The following is a 25,313-nucleotide window of genomic DNA, read 5'->3' on the forward strand; positions in this document are numbered from 1 at the left end:
CATTTGGCATTTTATAATATTATGTGCCGCGTGAAAAATAGCCATTTATGTCGATAATTTATGGAATATATATAGTATATATAGTAAAAATTTGGTTACGATTTTGTCAGGATTTGTGTGCCTTTATTATGCTTTGTCAAACATCGACACACTTGTTGAGTTTTCCAACATATGTTTGATAGCCCAGTTAGACGTACTTGAAGATACGGCATTTTATTTCTATAGTTTATCCAAATAACTTACAAAAATACAAATCATTTCAAATATTATTTTGTCTGACTTTGTTATTATCCAATGTAATTAATCTCGCAATTCGCTGTCTATTAATGGAGTAAGTGTTTAACCCTAGTCTTTCGGTTTGTTTGATTTATTCATCAATCTGATATTGCATCATAAATACACCTTCCTAATATGAATTTTCTGGCTTTGTGTACCTTTGTTATGTTGTGTCGAATAGAGACAACAGAAGAGATCAAAATTGATAACTCGTTATAACATATATTGGAAAATTGCATTTTCTGTCCATAATCAGTCAAAAGAACAATTTATAAAAATAATAACAAACATTTAAACTATGATTGTGTCAAGAATTTATCAATACTTAATCATTGTTCGAATTTGAACTCTGTCGCCCAGTTTTCAGTAATTTTTTTTGGCATAAATATGTTGAAAACTAGTTTTTCGGTTTGGTTAATTTATTCATCAATATAATTAACAATATAAATACACTTTTTTAATTCGACTTTGCATGGCTTTGTGGGGCTTTGAGGCTTTATGTAGCTTTGTTGGGGTTTGTGAGGCTTAGCAGTATTTAGTAGGACCGGTGAAATCGGTCATCGTGTCAAGTTAGCATATTTAAACTAACATTTTTGAAAAATGTCATTCGTAATTAGTACAAACAATATCTAATACATATGCAGACAGACCTAAAAGTATATAATGCTATAAAAGTGCTAATGTAATGACCTAGCTGTCAATGGCGGAAACTGAGGCACAATCCAATATTTAACATATTAAATACACAGCCAGTAAATGCAGATTAAACACATTCCACGAGTGCAGTTTGATATATTTTAAAGTTCTCTGTGTCCGGATTTTGAAGCCGCGACAAAACCTTGACTCGGTGATTCCCTCAATTCATTCGATTCATAAACCATATCGTTAGACTGATATACAATCTGAAATTAAATGTTGTCAGATATGATTGATACTATAAACTAATATAGTCCGCGTAGCACATGGTGGCGACGATGGGTTTCGGGATAAAGATTCTGGGAACAATTTGCTATCTTTTGTTATTTTACATAGCAAGCGTATTAATTTTCACGAAAGGTTTTCTTCTCAAACGTGTAGTTATAGATAAAAATAGTTCATGCAACGTAGATTTTGCCCGTAGTGAAGAGCACGGAGAAACTGGAAGCTGTTGGATGCACAGCACACACAAAAGAGCTATCGTTGTCATAATAGATGCATTGAAATTTGAATTTATGGTACATCATTCAGACCGAATGAATAACGAACTTTCATACGTAAATAAATTGCCAGAAATTCACAATTTGTTGACTCAAAAACCTAAACATGCACTACTGTATAAATTCATTGCCGATCCTCCAACAACAACATTGCAGCGATTAAAAGGAATGACAACAGGGAGTTTGCCAACGTTTGTGGATGCTGGATCTAATTTTGGTTCGTCTGAAATTACAGAGGATAATTTCATAGACCAGTTAATTAGGCGAGGAAAGAACGTTAAATTTCTTGGAGATGATACATGGCTGGGCCTTTTTCCAGGAAGATTTTCCACAGCCTTTCCATTTCCTTCGTTTAATGTTCATGACTTGCATACAGTAGACAATGGCATATTACAACATTTGTACGCTGAATTAAGGAAGAAAGATTGGACATTAACCATAGTGCATTTTCTTGGAGTCGACCATTGTGGTCATCGATATGGGCCATTACATCCTGCTTTGGGAGATAAACTATCACAAATGAATCAAGTTATTGGGTTAGAATTTTTATATCATATGAAGTTTGTTTATAACCCCAGATTTATTGTATTAATTTTTGTTCATGGATATCTTTTGCAGATCTGAATAATAGTTTCTAATGTACAGAATATTGTGATAAACCAATTTTATTTGATATGCAACCACTGCCTCCATCCTAGATTTATCATGGATAATCTCCCATTATGATTTGTGATGGGGAACATTTTGGTTGAGTACATAAGAGCTTAAGATAAGCAGCAGCTGAGTCAAAATTTGAAGCTGAGGAACAGTGGCCACACAAGGGTATGAGGCTGTCTGTGGCAGCATTCTATTGTGGTGCTCCTACTAATGTTCCCTTGGACACTGCTCTTGATTGGCTCCCTACCTTTGCAACCAGAACACTTTTACATCATTCACCAACCTTCCTTCTGGCCCATCCCCAAAATACAAGTATTGTCAAGAATTGTCCATTACGCTAAGGTGAAAGTGAAATACTGTGAAAATTTCAGGTAAAAAAAGAGTAAAATTCTTAAACATGAGAATCTTGAGAACAACATCAGAAAGGAAAAACTGCTTTTAAAACTCAAACAGCAAAAACATTAAAAGTCTTTAATACACAAAAAAAACCGAATTATATTAAAAAATTATTTTGAGAAGACCAAAAGAAAATTTGAACATCACATATTACATGGACATGCAGTATTGAAGAACTGTTGTAGAAAATTCTTTGGCATTACTGATATTGGCTTAGCAAAAGTTATGTTTGATACAGCATAATCTGTTTATCACTACTGATTAGGCAATATACTTAGATCGCTCATTACTTTACAGAATATATGACTTCCCTTGTTATTTTTTATTTTTTAGTTCACTCATATCTGAACCTTCTTCCATTATTTGAATAATTTGCACAATTTGACATAATACATTATTTAACTAGATTTGGTTATCATGTGATTTTTTTTCTATGAAATTCTCGTATGTTTTTCTTTTCGTGCATATTTTAGTATAACCATATTTATTCGAGAAACTTTTTCAATTGCAGTTACAAACATATGATTTGGGGGCTTCAGATGAAAATATAAGCTTATTAGCACTGTTTCCCCAACTGTTAACAAGTAGTGAAATATAACATCAAAGATCTTGATGCGGGTACAAATGGTGTTACAGAAAATATGCATACACTTACATACAAAGCATAACAATGAATAAGAACTAATCAGCTGAAATTCAGATGTTTGTGAATTCAATCAATTAAATCTCTTAGTTGTCCTAATAGAATTTTGCACAGCTAAAATATTTGTTTTGTTTTCTACAGTTAACATAGGGTTGGCAAATAATGTTTCAGTTGTAAGAGCAAAAGGGAGTGTGTTTAGGATTTGATCTCTAGGATCTGAATATTAGATACAGTATAAAAGAAAGAGTTTTGAATCCTTAATTTCACAGCAGGAGCCATGCCTATTATTAGATACATGATTAGTATATAAATCGTTATTTAAGTTACTACAATTTATTCTTAGACTTGCATGCATGATCAGAGATGTTCTCTCACCAGCTTAGTAGTAACATGGAGCGGTTTCTTTATCATGGTTCAAGGAGGCTTTAAAATTATATATTGAAGGGTTGTTTCTCACTTCTGCATGTAACAAGTTCCATATTCAAATCGTAGAAGGTAGAAATGAATTGTAGCAAAAAGGTCATTCGACACACTGGGCGTAAGAGATAGTTTGAATGGAGTAGGTCTCATGTTCTGTAAATGACAGTTGAATGAAGTCTTGAAGATATGCAGGAGCTGGTCTGTAGTAAAATTTAAATAATTGAAGCAGTTTACGCTTGGAACGGCAGGAGTTTAGGCTTTCCCAGCTAGTTTCATGGTACAGTCATGAAGGAGATGCTCTTTTGTTTGTACCCATTATTATTTAGGAGCTTGTTATCGTGAATTGTGCAATTGTCCCATATGTATGCATTTTAAAGAGTGTCTTTCCATTTCTTACTACCATGTTCATTTTCACACCGAGTCAGCACCACACTGATGTTGCTGTTAGAAGTTACTCAGAATCTTCCTCTGATCCAATGTAGTTATATGTGAAACCTAAATTTGAAAATCAAATTTGATACAGCACGATTTTGTGCACTCAGAACAACAGAACAATGTACACTTTGTTACATAATTGCTAGAAATTATCAGAGTTAATAAATGACTTATATACACTGTACCAGAAGAGTAACTAGTTAATAGGGAATCAGTTGTTAATTACAAAACGATTTCATGGATTAAAAATCGAAATGAAAATGTGGTACTTAGGGTCTAAGAGTTTTGCGTGTTGTCCAGGAGGGATTTTAAATAATTGTTGTGAAATAATGTTGTTAAGGAAATTTGGCTGACTGCATTGTTTTACCCTGCAAAGGTATCTGATGATAATTATAATAATAGTAATAATAATAATAACAATGATATGAATTGTTGTTATTATTATCATTGTTGTTGTTGTTTTTATAATTTGATCTTTGTACAATTCAGTTGTAAATCTTTGGAAGTGAATTACAAGAATAAAGTACATTTTAATACATGTAATAATTTTTTTTAAACTGTCCATTTTGAATTGAGTAAAACAAACTAACCCTTTCAGATTTAAACACCCACACCCTTGGAAATATCATGTGATTTTAACTAAGAGTAAAAAACCATTTTTCCTTGTTAGAGCACAAGCTACTTCATGATTTAATTTTCATTTTGCTAGAGAAATGATACAAGGACTCAAAGGCCTAGACTAATAAAAAGACTACAGATTTACACATACTTTTGTTGGTGGGGGGAGTCCAATGGGCTGCATGTGTCCTTTTATTACTGGTATGTTTTGTACCCTGCATTTCTACACATGCTATTGTATTTTTCATTAGCATTAGTTGAATTTAGTAGAAAAGAATTGCTATGTTTATATTTTATTATTAAAACTTTAATAATGTTTATATCTGTATACAGAGGTCTCAGAAATGCTTAATGGCACATATTTGGACACAAATTTTGTATCTGGGATGCAGAAAATTACTCATGCAGGAGTCATCCGTGCAATGGCTTGGTGGCAATTTCAAAGGTTTCCCAGTTCTGCTTCAACCACCTGCTACGTATGAAAATAATTTTAGCTGTGCTGATATTTACAATGAGAGAATTCAGTGGCTGAAAAAAAAACCAGATGTGCATGTTGTCATCATAAGAGTACATCAAAAGAACATAACGCAATAGCTAGGTGGCAAGATCAAAGATTTTTACTAGCTGCCGAGTGGTGGGAAAATGTGCTGATATTAATGATGACTGAATTTAGAGGCAGAAAGGCCAAGAGATATACATGTGGTAATTATAAGAGTACATCAGATGAACAACTTTAGCTTTCATTATTGTGTTCTTTATGGAGTTAGCAGAATTAAGTATTGCATGTGACCTCGAAATCAAGAAACGTCGAGACTGAAACAAAATGCTGTTTGCAAAATTGGATAAGTATTTTTTGGGTTAAATGGCAAATTGATTGTAATGAGATTCATAAGAGTGCTAAAGTTGCTAATAGTTCAGATGGAATAGTAGCCAAGTTTAAGAAAGTGTATGATGCCTGGCATAGTGTTTGGAATAAGACTTTTCCTTCAACTGACAAAATTTAGTTTCACACTGATGGACAGACAAGAGGTATACGTCAGTGGTATAAAGAATTTGGAAAATTAAACCCATTGGCAGCCACTGGTTCTTCTCGTCTGGACATTTAGCCACAGGTATGCCTTATAAACTTCTGGGAGGGGATTGCAATTTTTGCTGGTGGGGCTCCAAATTTTATCAAACTAGGAGTCCTAGACTCCTAGTTTTAAAATCTTAGCAAGACCTCTGTATATATTATTATTATAACTGAAAAGAAGTCAAATTTTAAAATCGTTCAAAGAACAATAAAGCAATAAAATCAGAAAAATATATATATAAGTAATAGTATTATAGTGCATTAAATTATAAGAATATGTTTATCATTAGTGTTAATGAGATGTGCAAACAGCACATCCCTACATGTAAGTTGTTAGGCAGCAAGAAAAGGGTACCTGGTCATTCCATACCCAAGTTGTTTTGTATCCAAATGTGTCGTTTCTTATCCAAAGCAATGGTCGTTTCATACCCAAGGTGCTGGTTGTTTTGTACCCAATAGTTGTTTCGTACCTAAAGATGAAGTATTGTAATATAATAGCATATGCAGTTTTCATTTCATCAGAATAAATTATTTCTATGTTGCTTTTTTTTCCTTTGTGATAGATATACATACACAGAGGATACAAAATTACAAAGGTCATTACACAAATAATCAATGCTAAAATGAATCTAAATGTTAGTGAAGTAACAGCTATATATAAATGGATAATATTAATAATAGGAACATAATTAAGGGATAATATTATATGAATTCTACATGACCTTGTATACTTTAATGGGAAGCATAATTGAAATGTTAAGTTATCAAATGTTAAAATCCATGGATATCTAGTAAGTTGAAGCTTTCAAGCTTAATTCAATTTCACACGTGTTTGATTGTTTTTGTTTTACTTTGAAATAATTACACTAGGTCTCTGTTTTTCAGCATTCTTTTGATTCTGAGAAATCTTAATAAATTCCATGTCAAAAATTATTTGACAATAATATATTTACCTCACTTATTTACTGGGGATTTACCTTTGGAAATTTAAGTTTGTTTTACTCAGGCACTTATAATTTAGTATAATGATCAGAAGGCAAACTCGGAGTTATATACAATGTATTAAAATTTATCATTAAGTGAAAAAGAATCAGTTAGGATATTCATTCAATAGTTCTCATGGACGCATACATTGTTACTAATTGTTCCTGCTCTTACTCTACTTTATCGGTTAGAATTGATATATGTTCCACTTCTAATTGTTTTTTGTCAGGTATTGTACAATTTGCATTTGATTTCTATCTCAGTTTATATTATTGTTCTATCTTTTTATATCAGTAAATGAAGCCACATTTATAATGCTTCTGTGCAAACATTTGACAAGAAAAAACGATAGATATAAATAGTTGAGTTGGTTGTATAAGACAGAGTGTTGTAAGAAATAGCCAGACATCAGCTGGGTTGACTATGTGGAGTCAATCTGGATTATGAACACCACATTCCAGGTTGAATCATGGTCTGTGTTCAGAAAATCTGTTCGAACCAACAACAATGGAGAGGGTTGGTATCGTAGGATCAACACAAAAGCTGGTAAAGCCAATCTTCCTTTGTATGTGCTAGTTAGCCTCTAATATGACGAAGCCATTTCAGATGTTACACAAACTCAACTGGTATCAGAAAAAAAGCTGAGAAGATACCAGGAAAAAACATATTAAAAAATGCAGGCGAGAATATTCTCAGTGTGGGAAGAGTACGAGAATGGCGTTATTTCCTCCTCAAAATTTCTGAAACGTTGCAGCAGCATATTCATCCTGACAACTGACTGACAAGGCAAATTAATTGCATTATTATACAATATAGTAATTATGTTTTCATCATGTATGTAATAAAACTATGGAATGTACAATTCAGAATAATGTTTTTAGTCTTTTATTTTTTAAGAAACCTGTTTGAGCTAAACTTTCATCTTACTGAGGCATCTCCTTCAATCATTCATTGGATTGTAATTTTTGCTGTTTTATTCTGGAAAAAATATATGCCGTATTACATGGGGTGCTGTATTATAAATGTTTCATAACTGGCAGAATCAAAGCATGCATACATATCGTCGATTATTTGAATAATTAATTCAGTTTTAAAATTCAGAAGTTTACTAAAATGCAGTGCCAGGTTAAATCATCCTCTCTCTCTCTGCATGATTATTTATGTGCATTATATTTAGGAGGATAACAGAATAAAACAGATTATGCCAAACAATGAAACAATTTTTCACTTGCCATGAAAAAATATAAATATTTTTACATAGTCGAGAACAGAGAATTTCAATTAGGCCACTAACTTGTTAGTTTCTTGTGATCGGTGAAAGTGTCCAAAACTTAGCACAAGAATGCTAATGCGGCTGGCAGTCTACCAAAAAATGGCTTGGCGGCTCATGTAGTGTACCACATTCATCACCTTTAAAAGCAGGCGACAAAAATTGGAATTAACACCAGTTTTGTTCCTAGGAGAAGAGAAACTTAATCAAACAACACTGTTTTATCTTCATTCAGCCCCATTTTTAAACGATCGCATAATTTCTAGTTGCTTTGAGAGAATAAAAATTTATAATTTTTTCAATCACATTAGTTTACTAAATAATACCAAGAAATATGACAATGTTTTTTTTTTTGAACAATATAAAAAATAATGGACTTATTCAGCTATTTAAACCTGGCCAATGTTTTCTTTTTCTTTTTACTGGCAATGTGAAATTTTGTTAGTTCCTTTTAGTACATAGATGCTATTATACAGTGAAAACAATACAATTACTGTAATTTGTGTTTGATCAATTTTTTGCCCAAATATGCTTTGCTCATGCAATTTTTAAGTTAGGATGATTAGACCTAGAGAAGGAGCGGTAAATATGACAATGCTGTATATTTGACCTTGTAAATTAAAGGTTGTGAAATGACCACCATCTTGGGTACGAAACGACCAGCACCTCAGGTATGAAACGACCAGCAGCTTGGGTATGAAACGACATATTTATACTGGTTACAAAATGACCATGAGCCCAAGAAAAGTATCTACAAAGCAGTCAGTCACATTAATTACAGCTTCATTATCTTGATGAGAACTTTGTTATATTCATTTTCTCTAAGAACATTATTTTATAATTTAAATAAAAAAATTTGCTTGCCATATTATTGTCTGTCAGAAACTTGGGCTGCATTATACTTTTAGGTATGAAGTAGTGATTCGTGACATCACACAAGATCCATTGCTAAACAACCTTATATCATACAAGATCCATTGCTAAACAACCTTATATCATACAAGATCCATTGCTAAACAACCTTATATCATACAAGATCCATTGCTAAACAACCTTATATCATACAAGATCCATTGCTAAACAACCTTATATCATACAAGATCCATTGCTAAACAACCTTATACCCACTGTGCTACAATGAAAGCATGGTGTGATCTCTCATGACATTGATTATCAGTACAGTGCAGGTTTTTACAGCAAAGAAGCAAATCTTTGAACACTTTAAATAATTGAATGCAAATCCTTTTAAGTTGAGATATTTTGATGACTGTGGTACTACAGTGGCAGTCTGTGGCAAGTGAAAAGTCTGGTTTACTGTCTTCAGTATGTAGCTTTACCTTATAAGTCTAATGAAAATTGTAATTAGTCCCTCATTTTTGAGTGCATCTCTGTATAGAACAGTCAGCACTTGACTGTAGACTCATCTTGGCAATTATGATTACCAAAGATTAAAGAAAGGCCTCTAATGTTATATCTTGTTTTATAATATGACCATTTGTAGTCATGTTGAAACACATTTTTGCCTAAAAATCAAGGTTGCTGGTTGTGTTTAGTAGGTGGTCACTTATGTCAGTGCGTTTATATTAGTAAATTAAATCCATGCCCGATGGTTTAGTTGTAAATGACAGCTGTTTGCTCAAATCAGGTTTTGCTTTATATAGTGAAGGGACAGCTTTTGCTTGTGCATTGCAGTTTGAGCTGTGATCTGTGAGGTAACTGTTTTTGGCCAAATATTGAAGTGTTGACCCATATATTGACAGGTCACCCTTATTCAAAGACTTGTTATGCCTTTCAGTTCATATACACTATCAATATTTTTCCCACCATGTATTTGCAATTAGATGGGAATGAGTTTTTGTTGTCAGATTTTTGTTTTCAGAAGAATTTGGCATTGAATTGCTTCAGAATGTTAAACCATGCGAATATCTTTAAAAAATTAGTGCAAATTATCTTGGTCCATTTTTTTTCTTAAATTAAAATGTTGAAGGATTTAACATTTGTCGACAGTCATAAAATTGTACATTTAGTTGGCATTACATAGCCACTTTTGTGCAGAGGTGTCATTAAACACTGGATATTAATGGAGACCTTGTTTGTACCATTACAACTGTTCATTAGTTCCACTTATAACTTAGCTCACTGAGCACTGCATGTCTGGTTTTCCAAACTGTCATAAAATATTCAGCATTTTGCTTATATGAATAAATTATCTCTTTAACAATAATCCCCATATATGATGGGGGCAAGCAGTGTTTGATATATTTTAAAATATAAAAGGTCTGCTAGAAGAGGTAACAAAGATCATGATCCCCAAACTACCATCTATACTTGCTTATAAGATGAATCCAACTGCAGACTGCACAGACCCAGATTTGCCAGCACATAATGTGCCAGAAGATCTGGGTCTGTGCCATTTTAAAAAGTAATCACTAGAACAAAAAACATAGGCCCAGATCTGTAGGGACATTATGCTACGGTAGATCTGGATCTTTGTTGTTTGCAGTTTGACCTGACTTATAAGTAAGCATATATGGTTTTATTATGCATTACACAGAAAATAAAAATCAATGAATAGGACATAGATAAACTTAAAGAAATTCAAGGTAGAATTAATGGTCTTTAAAATTGTTTTATGTTTGTATATTGTCAGTGTAGCTGAGTGGAAGGGTGGTGATGGGAACCTGAGTTTTCATTTGTCTGCCAATCTTTTATAATGTTTCAGCACTAAAACTCAGAAACATGAAGGTAGCTAACAAAACTTTGTTTTCTTCCAAATGAAATGTTATTCATCAGATAATGTTCATGTCACATTTTAAAGGTAAATAATGTAGACTAAACACAGATATTTATAATGTTTTAGAGTTTCATTCAACTACTGAATTGTGGGCTTTGCAGTATACCTGTTCTAACAGATATGCACTGTCCCACATAAACTGCATTTGATATTGCACATTTAACATTTATAATATTTGTTGTTCTTTTCACATGAATAAATAAAAAAGACCTCAAATATTCAAATGTATATTTGAAGTTTTATAAATTCACATTTTTATAATTTTAAAAGATACTATTTATTTTGTAAAATAGAATATTTTTTCCTAATGATTTTTCTATATTTGAAGTGTTAAAGGATTCCGATTTGTAAATGTTTTATTGGCACAGTTTACTTTCTTACCAAATTGCTGACTATTTCAGATTGGTAAAACCTATAAAATTATATGAATAGCTGTCACTGAAAATTCTGTGCCATACTTTTTGCCTTTCATAGTATATATATATATATATATATATATATATATATATATATATATATATATATATATATATATATATATATATATATATATATATATATACATGTATATATATATACAGAAATTAGCAAAATAAAATTTTCAAAATTTATTTTTTATTTAGTAATATCACAACATTAATGGAAAAAGGCACAGTACTCTTTGTTCTTGGGGATCATGGAATGACAGCAACTGGTGATCATGGTGGGGATAGCCCTGATGAAGTGGAGGCTGGACTCTTTGTTTACAGTGTAGATCAAATTACAGCAAGTGGTCAGAAGCATGTAAGTAGAATGGAATGTGAAATGGTGAATGAATAGAATATATACTTGCTTATAAATCGAGTCCATCTGCAAACTGCATAGACTCGGATCTGTCACATAATGTGCTGGCATATCTGGTTCTGTGTAGTTTGTTAAGGAGAAATTGGAAGAAACAGTATGGACCCTGATCTGCCAGTGCATTTTGTGATGGCAGATCTTTGTACAGTACATGTATGTGATGTTAGATCAGGGTCTGTGTTGTTAACAGTTGGATTCAAGATACAAGTGAGTATAATGCTTTTATAGACTGGCTGCTGACAGTTGTTGTTGTTGTTGTGGGGTTTAACGCCATTTTTCAGCACGATAGGCTATACATGGCGGCCAGTATTAATGGTGGAGGAAGAACCCGGAAAACCCCGGAAAGAACCACCGACCCACGAGAAGCTACTGGCAAGCTTTCTCACATGCCCACATTGGCTGAATCTTAGACTCGAACCGCCGCAGACAGAGGTGAGATGGCAGTGATCCGTAACGAAGAGCGCTTTAGACCACTCGGCCACTCGGGGCCCCGGCTGCTGACAGATTTATTAGAATAGTATTGAGCCAATATCATCCATTTCAAACAGTAGCCATGGTTGTTTGCCATTGTTTGATGAGACACAACCTTACTTGTGATTTATATTTTGATTGATAATTTCTTGTTATTATGATGATTATTTCCTTTCCAATAAATCTTTAAAAATAATAATTGAGTATATCCTTGCACAAATCTTGTGTTATTGACAGTAATAGATCAAATTTTAACTCCCAATGAATCACTGTTGATTGTCTTATATGATTGAATATGACTGTATCTAGTATTGTTTTTTTTTTCAACTTTGGATTTAGTAAGCAGTATGTTTCTTTCACATTATGTCTTTCCCATGATAACTTGCATACAACAACAGGGACTCAGAAAATAGTGTGCAGCACAAATGAGGGAACATGATAGGCTAGAATTTTGGTTAACAGTATGGTGGTGGAGTGGGGTGGGAGAGACAAATTAGCAACTATTATTGATGTATGAGAATTGTAGTCTCAGTTGTCCTACACAGATATTAGTCTCCTTGAATTTAAATGGTATGAACTTAAAATCCAATTCAGTCAAATAATTTATGGCATGTTTTTAATATAAACTGAGTTATGATGCAATACTTAAAACAGCATGCAACAGCAAACTAGGAGATGCCTCTCTACATTGTCATAGTACATTTTCAGTCATAATAAAAACAAAAAAAAGTTAATTTATAATGTGAATTGCACTCAAGCACCCTTCGGAGTTGAACCCATCAAAATATTTTCACTGGATAGTTTCTCAAGGTAGAGATCTTGAAATATCACCATTAAGTACCTTGTCGGTATCACATTGGAGATGACTGGGTACAACTCCATGTTTTGTATCCCAATGAACAAGTTTTTTATTCCAATTTTTTTAAAAAGAAAATGCAACAAGATTTGCCAATGGCTAAAATTCAGAAGCTTTATATGAAGTTTTATTGAGATCTCCACCATGTGTCTTAACTTCGAAAATAATGATTTCTGCCATGTGTCATATCTTGGAAGCTATTGAGATTACCACCATGGGTCATATCTTGGAAACTATTGAGATTACAACCATGGGTCATATCTTGGAAGCTATTGAGATTCCCATCATGGGTCATAACTTGGGAACTATTGGGATTCCTGCCTTATAACCCAGTATATGTTTACAGTGCATGAAAAGACAGATTTATACATCTAAATGACATTAGCTTTGGGATACATCTAGGGGAGAATGAGCCCATGGATCATAGCTTGGACACTATAGATCCACACCCTATAACCAAGCATGTATATCAATACTGGCCATGAAAAGACCATGGACATAACTATATGATATTTGCTTCTGGATCAGTTCTGCTTCCCAGGGACTTACCAATGAGGTTAAAACTCTGCAGTTGATGTCTAAATGGGAAGTGCAAGGATATATGGTTTACAAACTCAGAATTTAAATTGTACTTGTTTCATTGTGTATGAAATTTAATTTTTTTTCATACACAGATTTTAAATAACTTTGGAAATCATGGACTGGGAAACAATTATCTTCTGGCCTTCAATTAAGACTTTGATAAACTGCACAAATTCCAAATTTTTAATTCCACTTTCTTGGCAGTTACTTATGATTTAATCTGCAGAGCAGAAACTTATTTTTTCATGGGCTGTTGAGCATGAAATATTTCGAGGTTAACAATGAAACTCTAAAGTAAACTAATGAATGATATAACATTTATTTCAGGGAGACTACAAAACCATTTCCCAAATTGACTTTGTACCAACCATTTCTCTTTTGCTGGGACTTCCAATACCTTTTTCCAACCTGGGCCAGGTAGTACCAGAACTTTTTGACCACTGCTCATGGTCAAAGGAAAGTCACATTAAGCAAGTCTACCATCGAGTGCAGGCGCTGAGATTAAATGCTCTCCAAATTAGCAATTACATCGATGCTTATATGAAGATTTCTCATGATCTACCAGCGGAGCTTTATACAGAGTTACAGTTGTCTCTGTCATTGACAGAAGATGATCTTCAAAAACTTGTGACAAAGCTTTCTTCACACGGAGAAGTAGAAGAGGTTCATTTAAAGTTTCACAGCTTAGAGAAACGTTATATTACCTACATACAAAGTGTGCAGGCCATGTGTAGAGATGTATGGGCCAAATTTGATCTGGGAGCAATGTCACTGGGAATTCTAACTCTCCTTGTTGCCATTGTTCTGACTGTGTATTTTATAAAAATAAGTCCTTTAATATGTGAAGGAAAATTCCCAGGATCTGCAGTATTTGTGTTCATAGCATCATTTGTCTATATTGTTCATATTATTATTCAAGCTTCTTTTCTTGAAGGAGGGATGGTTTTATTCATGGCATTTATTTTAGGACTTGTAGATTTATGTTTCATTGGAATTGCAATTCAAAAAGTACAGGGAGATTCTAAAGTAGAGAAATTTCAAAATCTGACTAATCAGAGTTACTTTGAATTATTCCAGACATTTTCATTTGAAAATTGGTTCAATTTATTTGTGATAATTTTGAGTATGGCAGGATATTTCTCTAATAGTTTTGTTGTTTATGACAGTTCTATATCTGTGTTTTTAACCCAAACATTAATTTTGATGGTCAGCTTCAAAACAGTTAAAGAGCATTTCAGAACAGTACAAGGAACACAAAAAGAAATACATGGAAAGAAAGCCAGAACTTCCAGCAAACTTAGATTTTCTAACATTGTTCAACACCCAGTATTTCTTACTCTCTGTTTAACTGCCTTCTGCAGCTTGTGCATTTGCCTGACAAAGAATTTCCAAGCTTGTCGTGAAGAACAAGTAAATTGCACTAATTCAAGATTTCTTGAGCGATTAATCAATCTAAACTCTAACACAGGTGAGAAAAACCTGAGGTATTTTTTCAGCATATCTTGCCTTGGTATTTTGGTGCTCATTCCATATTTACTGTTAAAACACTATGGAAACTTGAATGGAACTTCTCTCCCAGTCTTATGCATGAAATACACCATACCCTTGTTGGCAGTTTGCTGTGCCTTGCATTGGGCGGTGCAGGGCTTACCACAGAATGTGCTAGACTCCATGCCAGTTTGGCAGCAAATTGTGTTGCCTAGGATAGTCCACGTATTTTGCATATTCAGCCTACTTGTATTTCTAATCCAGCCTTTGCTGGTGTACATTCTTCCCCAGAGTTATAAAAGTCTATCGCTGCCATATGGACAGTCATCAGAGCATTTGATGCACACAGTGTATAGACACATAAAAGTCAACTGGCAAGACTATTTCTCAAATAGCAAGGACAAGCCACCAGTGGTATTTGGACTCGGGACTGTTTACACTTCAGGAGTTTTGTATATAGGAACTTTGGTTTCCCTTATGCTGTGTCTCTTACTAGGAGATGGAATGACACCTTCAGTATTACTTGGATGGTTTTCTGTCATGTCGTTTCTTGAAATACTCAGCATTCAAATGAAAACAACACAAGGTATGTAAAATTTTGTGACATTTCCTCACCTGCATTTGCTAATAGCATGACATAGGTGTCATTCTCTGGCAGTAGTGGTTGCACCAACATAATGATTTTTTCAAAGCACATCAATAAATGTGTGTCCATGTTTGCAATCAATAAATGTATGTACATGCTTGCAATCATCAATAAATGTGTGTACATGTTTGCAGTCAATAAATGTGTGTACCGGGTACATGCAATGAATGTACATGGTTACACTGATGACAAGTACTTTCATAACATGTACGTTATGTACTCACAAGTCCAGTCCAATTGCACACAACATAGATCTTGATTTTTTGTAGCATAATGCACCTGCAGATCAGGGTCTATATTCTGTTGGATACTCCTTGCAAACTGCACAGACCCAGTTTAACTGGCACAGTATGCAATGGCAGATCTAGGTCTTTGCAGTTGCAGTTGTGTTATAAGCAAGTATATATGGTATCATTGTGTTAAAATTATTTGAGGTGGTCACTGCTGCAGACATGTTCACAGCAGTAGCTTTAATAAATTCTATCTTATCATGTAAACATTACATTATTATTCAGCCAAAATTGTCATGAAATTATTTGTACAGCATTTCCATGTGTTTATTCATTCAAATCATTCCATATGTTTAATTGATTATATCTAAATGCTTGCAGATTCAAGACCGAACATGCTGTCTGCAGTTTTAACATTTCACCTGATGACATCAGTGTTTTTCTATGGAACTGGTCATCAAGCAACCATCCCTTCCATTCGCTGGGAAGCTGCTTTTGTTGGTTTCCATGGTGATTTTACAAATAACATTGTTCCAGCCATTCTTATCTTGTTCAACACTTTTGCTGCACAAGTTTTATTTACTGTGTTAATGCCACTTATTCTTCTGTGGCCATACAGCAAAGGTGAGTCCACTTATGTATGCAGTGAATCTGGCAGTGGCATATAATTTTAGGCTTGTCTGTCCACCCTGTATGTATGTACACCCTGTAGGTAGGTACACCTTGTTTGTATGTACAGCCAGAAATTCTACTATGTCCAACTATACATTTACTCCTGCATTTTCCCATGGGTTGTGTTGAAATATGGCAGATATTGACATATGGGGATCATGTCCATGTGGTTTTGTCACCATGCCACAATGAGTTTTTCCATATTTATGCAGCCCTCTTTGGTAGTTATGGTTTCAAAAATCTTCTGTATTCTGTCAGACGTTTGACTTTTGGAGTGTTACCATGACTGTTGTAAAGTTTCCACAAGTTCTTCAGTCATTTATACTTAAAATAATTTTGGTTCATAATGAAACACTACCATAAACAACTATGTAACACCATTACCTCTTATATTTCAGCTTCAAAATCTTGAAGGTGAGATCTCTGCATCTGTGTGAACAATTATTTTTTCCATAATATCAGACTTAGGGCACATGATAATAAAAGTGGTTTAGAATGAATGCAGTCAGTATTGAAAAGGCACATTTGATACAGTGTTTAAAATGTATGTGTGGAGCAAAATTAGATTTTGTAATGTTTGAAAGATGACTTTTTTTGTAGTGATTGTTTCTTTTCCATTTTAACAATGACTATTTCAATTCCTTGGTTCTCATCAGTTGGTGATTGAAGATCTACAGGCAACACCTTGGAATATATGTCTTTTATCTAACAGTGGTAAAGCATTTTCTTTAATAAACTTAAAATTCATTAAAGGTCACCAGCCATACTTTAACATTTTTCTTTTTACATCAGGTTTGCATTACATAATTAAAAGTAGTTATACGCGTACAAAAAGAATTTAAAAAATTAACAAGTGTAAAGAAGAAAAAATAATATACTTACTTGAAATAGAAGTATACAATGCTGTTACTTCCCCTTAGCTACGATTTCCCACCTGTAGAGAATGCCAACCGGAAATGATGTACATTTATCCCCACAAGACGAAGTACATGCTTCTTGTTGTCAAAAAATAAAACTATAAACTATGGATAGGGAACATTTAGATGAAACTACTGAAAGCTAATTTACTGTTCAGCCTTATTGATATGCATGCACGATCCACTTGATTTTGTCGCTTTCAAAACTTTTCCATTGTTTCAATTGATTTTCAAAATTCCTGTTAATACAGGTAAAAAGGAATCAGTGCTGGCTTCCCTATGTCGGCCAACTTTGTTTAAAAAGAAAAGACTTAAAAGAATCCAAATGGACCAAAGTTGGCTTCCTTATGTCGGCAGACTTCAAAAAAAAAATTGGCACACTTAAAAGAATCCAGAGTCAGCTTCCTGGGTTAGCTTGCTTTGTAATAAAATAACCATTGTATTTGATATCCTGCCGGTACTTTTAAGCAATGAGTTTATTGCTCACTGCCAGTTGTGTTTATTCATCACCTGGGCTTGTATTTATTTGCCATTTGTAATCATAATTGATACAAATGTTAATTGATGAATGTAGGGTAAATAGTATACACAGCAATAACTTGCTTTAATAATACCTTTGTAACCCATGCTAGCGAAAGATTCTCATTTGCACTTACAGTGAATGTATTGTGAAATAATATTTTTTATTTGCAAGATACTGTCGTAGAGTTAACCTTGATACAATACAGTCTTGGTCGTTTTGCACCTTATAACATATCATGCATGAATGGCAGGTGCCTTCAAGCAGTTGGGTGACATTTCCATCTCATTTGCAATATTGACGTAAGTGATATACACTATAGTAAGGATGCATACGCCAGCCAGCATCTGTTCGGTATTATATACGGAGTTCGTGGATATATTTTTTTCTTTAATAAATTTCACATGATGATAAAAGAAGAAATAAATGATAACAATGCAAGGTTAGTTTCTTTCATTTTATTTTCAAATAAGTGTTTTGTTTATCTATTTTATTGTACCTTGGGGGCGGGGAAGGCACAAATGCAACACAAAGTTTTTTCGTTTCTCAAGTCTTGGGACATATATCTTGATGAAAAAAGTTTCACCATTAGTTCTGGGACAGGAAACAAATTATTTTATGATTCCCCGATATATGTTAAATAAGGTGTGTGTGTTTATATATATATATATATATATATATATATATATATATATATATAACTGATTCTTCAGACTTGTACACCTATATATGATTGACGTCCCAGAGTAATAACTCATTTTTTTTTTTATAGATCCTTTTGAGTTTATATTGGTTATAATAATGCTAAATAAAGAGTTTGATCAAAGTCAACACTCAGCACATTCAAAAAGTATTATGATTATTTTAAACATTAATATTTTACATCTGCAGTAACATTACTGTACTGTAATCCTTTATTTGATATATTTTACTGACACTCTTTCTATCCCTCTTCTCTATTGCAACATTGAGCTTTCTACGGGATTTAGGAGAATTTAGGAATTTCCTATCCCTCACACTAATAGATCCCACAGCTTCAGTCCACTTTTTTGTGATAGGGTCTTTCGGAAAAAGAAAGAACCCTTTTGTCCCATCATCACTCTTTTGGTTACATCCGTATGCAACACACTGCACCATATTTGCTGTACAAAAGCATGATCTTACCCTATATCATGTAGACATTTACGTGTAGAAATTGAAAACCTGAATTGCTAGGTTGAATAGAAGGGATAAATATACATCATATCCATTTTTGGCATGCAAAAACTACCATTTGTTTACAGATATTGCTGAATAATTTTTTCATTTAAAAAAAAAGTGGATTTTAAGTCTAAGCAAACATTTAGTTGGTGTGCTGGGAATGTATTTGTTCATTACATCCTGCATGGTTGATAATGGCTGGACTGAAGAAAAAAATTGTTCATTTGTTTCACTTGCAAAACATTGAATTCAAAGCTTAGTCATATCTCATCCACAAAAATTGGTCCAATCTTTTTGGTGTTGAAATTTGTCTTTCTTCATATTAAAATGCTCATTCCAGTCATCTCACTTTTTCTTTCTCATTCATGATGGTTAATGCTTGTTGTTTTAAGGTCTGTTACAACTTGGGGTGGGTGGGATGATAATGATGTGTCTTTTTTAAAGTTTTATTAGGTATTTAATCAATTATTCATGTCATTACTTTTATTTTAAACGAAGCAGCAGTGGTTTTTATTGTTATAGCAGTGCCAGTCAGTATAATGTTGGGATTCTGTTTGATGTTTAACAGTATGTATAACAGTATTGATCAAGTCACTCAGGCTATGAGAATCGTATACCTTGACCTGTTATGCTGACGAAAATGCCGACCAAGATTAAAAATCAATCACAACCGATGCTTGAGATGACTTGACACCTGTCATATGAAGATTTACCATTATCTTTTGTACAATAAATAAAATAAAGCATTCAAGAGATTGATCTTTTTTAGAAAATCATTGACTTTGTGAATTGCATGACTTTTCTGTATCAAAATTAGTCATGTTAGTGTTGAAAGTATTTGGAAGAATGAAAGTATCACATAAGAGAAATTAACATTTACTATTGCTTGTGCTAATACTTCAGGGCTTGTGTTTTATAAAATGCAAGAGAGACACAAACATCTCTCCTGGTTAGAGTTATTCACACTCCTCAAATATTTATGACATCATTTAGGGCACACCATCATTTACATCACATGCTGTCAGTGGTGGAACCTGTAAATATGTCAGTTTTTATGAAAGGCAACTGCCATGAAATCTGGCATGAAAATTGAGAAGCTCACTCAGAAAACATCTGGAAGTTTTTGTGATGAACAATAAGATTGGGTAGAGTGTGTATCATTCACCTTGAAGCAATTTAAAGAGCATGATGGCACATGAGCGCAATCAAAACACTGACTCTTAAGTAAGATGAAAAATGATCTAAAGTCCAGCATAATTGCATATTTTTTCTCTATGATTTATAGGCATCATCTCTGGTATAAGCTTGAACAATAAGTCTGGAAAAAGTGAAACAGAGTCCGAGTGGAAAGGGGATTTTGTCTTGTTTGAAAATGAACACAAATTGAAAGGCACACTGATGGAACTGATGATGTACATTATTCTTGTTAATGAACTTCAGGTAAGATATGTAATTTAACATAAATTTTATAAATCTAGCTGAAAAATACTTTTACTTATGCATGCATTACAATATTTAATGTAATAATATGGACACATTTTCAGTGGGATGATGAGTAGTGTGTGTGTGTATGTATGTGTTTATGTATATGGCCTTATTATTTGAACAGGTTTTCTCAGATAAAAGTTAGCCTACATTTTTATCAGTTGGAAATTGGACAAAATTTATTCAGGCCTATTGCAGACCTGCTAACCCATGTAATTTGACACACTGCAAGTCTTGTAGAAATGACCCTTAAAATATGGACTTGTGGACTAAAAGCAAAAATTATGAAAATATGGATTTTGCAAGAAAATCCAGATATTAGCTTGTCCTTTTTGACTTGGATCTGGGTTTCATATTGGATTCAGTGGAGTTGGTAAGGGAAGCAGACTAACTTTACAGGAGTACCTCAGATGCTTTAAATTGCACATATATCAGATTTAAAATATTAATCTACAGCCATCTGGCTCATCACAAATTGCAAGGAATTTGTTTAATAGGAAAAAAGGTCTGAAATAAACAAACTCTCTTGGTATTTGACCAGAGTTGAAACTTTTCTGAAGGTAAATATTCTTCAAATATATATTTGAGTATAATGTGTGTTTTCTATATCATAATCCTAACCTTGGGATATTGCACATTGGGAATGTTGAAGCTGTCTTTTGTACATATGACCCTAAACTCTTTCAAAACATACATCAACTGGTTTACAACATTTCAGGTATGTGTTCCATGTTCGGCCTGTCCTATGGCAATCTTTCAGTAAGTTGAGCATAGTCAACCCTGACCATTTTATGCCCTCTCTCAAAGATAGTCCTGTGGATCAGTCCTATGCATGGCTAGTGTATGAACAGGCAGTTTGATATTACCATTCTGCTTCCATTAACCACCATCCTTCTAAGAAAGATGCCTTTTTTATCCATGTCCACACTGCACAAATATCATGACAAAGCAGCCCCAAGAGCACAGATTTTGTCATTCAATCTCCTATTCATAGGCCACATGTCCACACAGCACAGATTTTGTCTTTCAATCTCCTATTCAATAGGCCACATGTCTACACGGCACAGATTTTGTCTTTCAGTCTCCTATTCATAGGCCACGTTTAGGAGATCAGCAATCAGGCCATGCAGGAGGAAAGCCTTGTGCAGACTTTGAAACTCAAGAGAGATGCCCAGGAGGAAAGCCTTGTGCAGACTTATAGACTCCAGAGAGATGCCCAGGAGGAAAGCCTTGTGCAGACTTAGAGACTCAAGAGAGATGCCCAGGAGGAAAGCCTTGTGCAGACTAGAGACTCCAGAGAGATGCCCAGGAGGAAAGCCTTGAGCAGACTTAGAGACTTAAGAGAGATGCCCAGGAGGAAAGCCTTGTGCAGACTAGAGACTCAAGAGAGATGCCCAGGAGGAAAGCCTTGTGCAGACTAGAGACTCAAGAGAGATGCCCAGGAGGAAAGCTTTGTGCAGACTTAGAGACTCAAGAGAGATGCCTAGGAGGAAAGCCTTGTGCAAACTAGAGACTCCAGAGAGATACCCGGGAGGAAAGCCTTGTGCAGACTTATAGACTCCAGAGAGATGCCCAAGAGGGATCATATGAATAGGAAGGACCCATCTAAGGCATTCCTGATTGTGAAAAACCATCATCCAAACCTTACTATTTGGCTAGAACCCATTTTCCAAGAGCTTATGACAGCAGGGCAGAGGGAGAAAGACTGATTTTGTACCACATTTTCTCTCCACAGTTGCCTTTCCACAAAAAATGATACCAGGTTCATGTGACTCATTTCTGATATCCTGGTTGGGGGAGGACTTAAGCATTTCTATTTTAAATGGGAGAAACTCTTTTGTGAGGACCTGTGGTTATTACAGGTTATCTCAGAGGATCTTGGAAATAATATCTTTTGACCTTCCTCTGCTATCAAGGGTTTCATTAAATAATATCTTTTGACCTTCCTCTGCTATCAAGGGTTTCATTCACTATAGACATCCACAAAGACCTATACAGTGGGATAGACATCCTGCAGGAGAGAATACACTCAGTCCACAAGAAAGAGGTGGTAGAGATCATTGGTGTCACAAACTTAGGTCAGACTTTTCAAACACATTTTGGAGCCCAGATTCGGGGTAGTGTCCTCACTGCATCATTTGATCTCAAGATCAGTCTTCAGCACTGTTCAGGAGATTTTGTGGACAGACTACCAAAATGTATAACTTCATTCCTAATCTCTCCCTTTCAGTCTGTATCTCAGGCCTTGGGTCATGGCACATTTTAGAAGCACTCCATATCCATGACATCGAATTGCATGAATGACATCTCCAAAAGCACAAAAAGAGCAACCTTTCATGCAAAAACATGAAATCCTAGAGATGTCAATATCTACAGGATGTATAGTATGTAATTGGAGTATCGAATAAAGTTTTCTATATTCCCATTTAATGTAGCTAATAGAAAGAGCTCTGAATCAGATTTCATACTGAACACAGTTAATATTGTGGTCAGTTTGGTTGAAGTATTTAGATACTGGAGTCACCATTTTATTTTTGATATCCCTTAGATGGTCTTTTATTCTCACTTGCATTCCCTTTAGTCTCGTATACAAATTGTTTACCACATAGTGGCAGGTAAGTATGATTTACCTGTAAAACCTGGGTGTTTAACTGAAAACTTAGCCCTCATTAAATGATTGTTTCATTAAAACCAATTCTCTGTGCAGAAATGGGAGAATTTCGGAATGTAACTGGCAGAGTCAGGTTGACAGTTGCACATTGGAGAAAATAATTATTGCTGGCTTATGTAAATATAGATGGTGTTACACTTCTTGATTTATTAACCTTCTGAGTGGATTAAGTAGATCTGAATTATATTATTTAACCTCCTCCCAAGCCCTCCCCACAGTTACATTTCTGGAAGAGCAAGTACTTCTACTTCGGTGTTAACAGACAAATGACATTATTTGGCTCTCAGCACTCTCATATGATTTTTGTCTTAGTATACAAATAATTTGTTCACACTTTATTTCTCAAAAAAGCCAAAAGGCTTTACTCCTGAAAGTAGTTTCATATTCTTGTCTTTGTTTTCAGGTCTTGAGTGCCATGTGTGCAGCAGCTTTACATCGTCGTCATCTGATGGTGTGGAAAATCTTTGCCCCTCGATTTGTCTTCCAGACAGTGTCTTCCTCCATTATATTTGTCACCTTGCTGCTTGTATATCTTCTAATCCTGAAGATAGACTCTCAGCTTGGGAAATGGCTTACTAAATTGTGTTCTAAATAAGTCATTGATGTCTTTTGACAGCTTTATCCCATTTATAAAGCAAAATGAACTGTAAGCAGTATAGACTCTGATCTGACTTTGTATGATGTGCTCACAGATTTGGGTCTTCTCATCTTGCTCAGATCTGCTGTGCAGGCAAAATAGAGTCGACTCATTTTGTTCAGATTTGATTGTGCATGATTTTACAGTCAGGAACTGCTTATTTTACTTGGATGAATGAACAGCACATACCCTGATCTGCAGGTACATTGCATGATGGGAGATTTGGGTCGCCACTTATTGTAAGAGCAAATACAGTGTATGGAAAACTTGATTATTTATCATGGTCATTATATTTTGCAGCATATACAAGAAAAGGGGAAATTTGGGGGCAAGAAAGTGATATAAGAAAATACAGAAGAAAAAACTTTATGATCAGAATTTAGCCAAGTTTTTAATAATTCAGCTTACTAATGTTAAAAAAGATTTTCCATTAAAATATATTTTTCAGTTTTGTATAAATGATATGTACTTTTACTGATCATTGTTCTTCTTCTAAAACTACTTATAATATATTTTTGCTTTACATGCTCATTAAACTGAAAACTCATGAATATGGAGGAAAATTATTTAATATTGATTGCAGTTATTATTGTAATGTTATTGCCATGATACAATAATCAGTGAAATGTTATTAAAATCTTTAAATTATTTGTATTTATTTGCTCTAACTTCTTAGCTAGAGAATCAATTATAACCTAAAATATTTGGTGTCTTACAGTTATTTGTGATGATCTTGATGTCATCTGCGTTAGTTGCCATACAGATACAAGATTATCATAGGCAAGTTTTCTCCCATAGCATTTATATTTACATTATTATCCAGATACAAAATTAGCATAGTCAAGAATTTTCTCCCATTGCAGTTATATTTTGCCATTGTTCAGATTTATAAGTTTTTCTTCTAATTATTATTTTGTTATCATTTCAATGATGTGTAATGTACAAAGAGTTTGTCATTGTTGGCAAAATTCAGGTCAAGTTAAACCATAATAAAAAAGTTATTTTTTATCCACTGGCTAATGCTTTTTCTGGTTGACTTTTAAGCAGTTTTTAGCTCAACTGTTCATAGACCAAAAGAGTTTATGGGATGGTATGTTGTCAGTCTATCCATTTGTCAGCATAAGTTTCTTCCTACACTACTTATGGGATTGTCATAAAACATTACCAACACATTCATCACATGGTCTTATTGGTCCTAAAAAAAAATGGTACAGCTTGGATATCCATTATTACCACCACAGTGGCCATCTTGATGATCTTGCTTGCTGCTTCTCATTAGTGGATGGTCTGAAACTGAAAGCAATTGACCTGCAGTTGAATGGAAAAGCACCTGCAGG

The 25,313-nt window shown here is 34.1% G+C and overlaps 1 protein-coding gene across 1 annotated transcript; it reads left to right on the plus strand.

The window, feature by feature from the left end:
- The first annotated feature begins 1,239 nt into the window (after positions 1-1,239).
- Positions 1,240-24,991, plus strand: LOC149800610 (GPI ethanolamine phosphate transferase 3, catalytic subunit-like). Its single transcript, XM_089954604.1, has 6 exons — positions 1,240-2,008; positions 11,385-11,544; positions 13,838-15,584; positions 16,256-16,498; positions 20,469-20,623; positions 23,743-24,991. The coding sequence occupies exons 1-6, from the start codon at positions 1,251-1,253 to the stop codon at positions 23,932-23,934; spliced, it is 3,255 nt and encodes a 1,084-aa protein (XP_089810730.1). The 5' UTR covers positions 1,240-1,250; the 3' UTR covers positions 23,935-24,991.
- Positions 24,992-25,313: the final 322 nt, after the last annotated feature.

The sequence above is a fragment of the Sinohyriopsis cumingii genome, chromosome 4, assembly GCF_028554795.1.
Source record: "Sinohyriopsis cumingii isolate HCF-2022 chromosome 4, ASM2855479v2, whole genome shotgun sequence".
Lineage (NCBI taxonomy): Eukaryota > Metazoa > Mollusca > Bivalvia > Unionida > Unionidae > Sinohyriopsis > Sinohyriopsis cumingii.

What these genes read in the sequence shown, in the direction of transcription:
- LOC149800610 (XM_089954604.1), top strand. Translation starts at nt 1,251, where the DNA reads ATGGGTTTCGGGATAAAGATTCTGGGAACAATTTGCTATCTTTTGTTA. An exon ending in CAGCAAGTGGTCAGAAGCAT is followed by an intron (nt 11,545 to 13,837) that starts GTAAGTAGAATG and finishes CATTTATTTCAG; the next exon opens with GGAGACTACAAAACCATTTC. An exon ending in TCAAATGAAAACAACACAAG is followed by an intron (nt 15,585 to 16,255) that starts GTATGTAAAATT and finishes AAATGCTTGCAG; the next exon opens with ATTCAAGACCGAACATGCTG.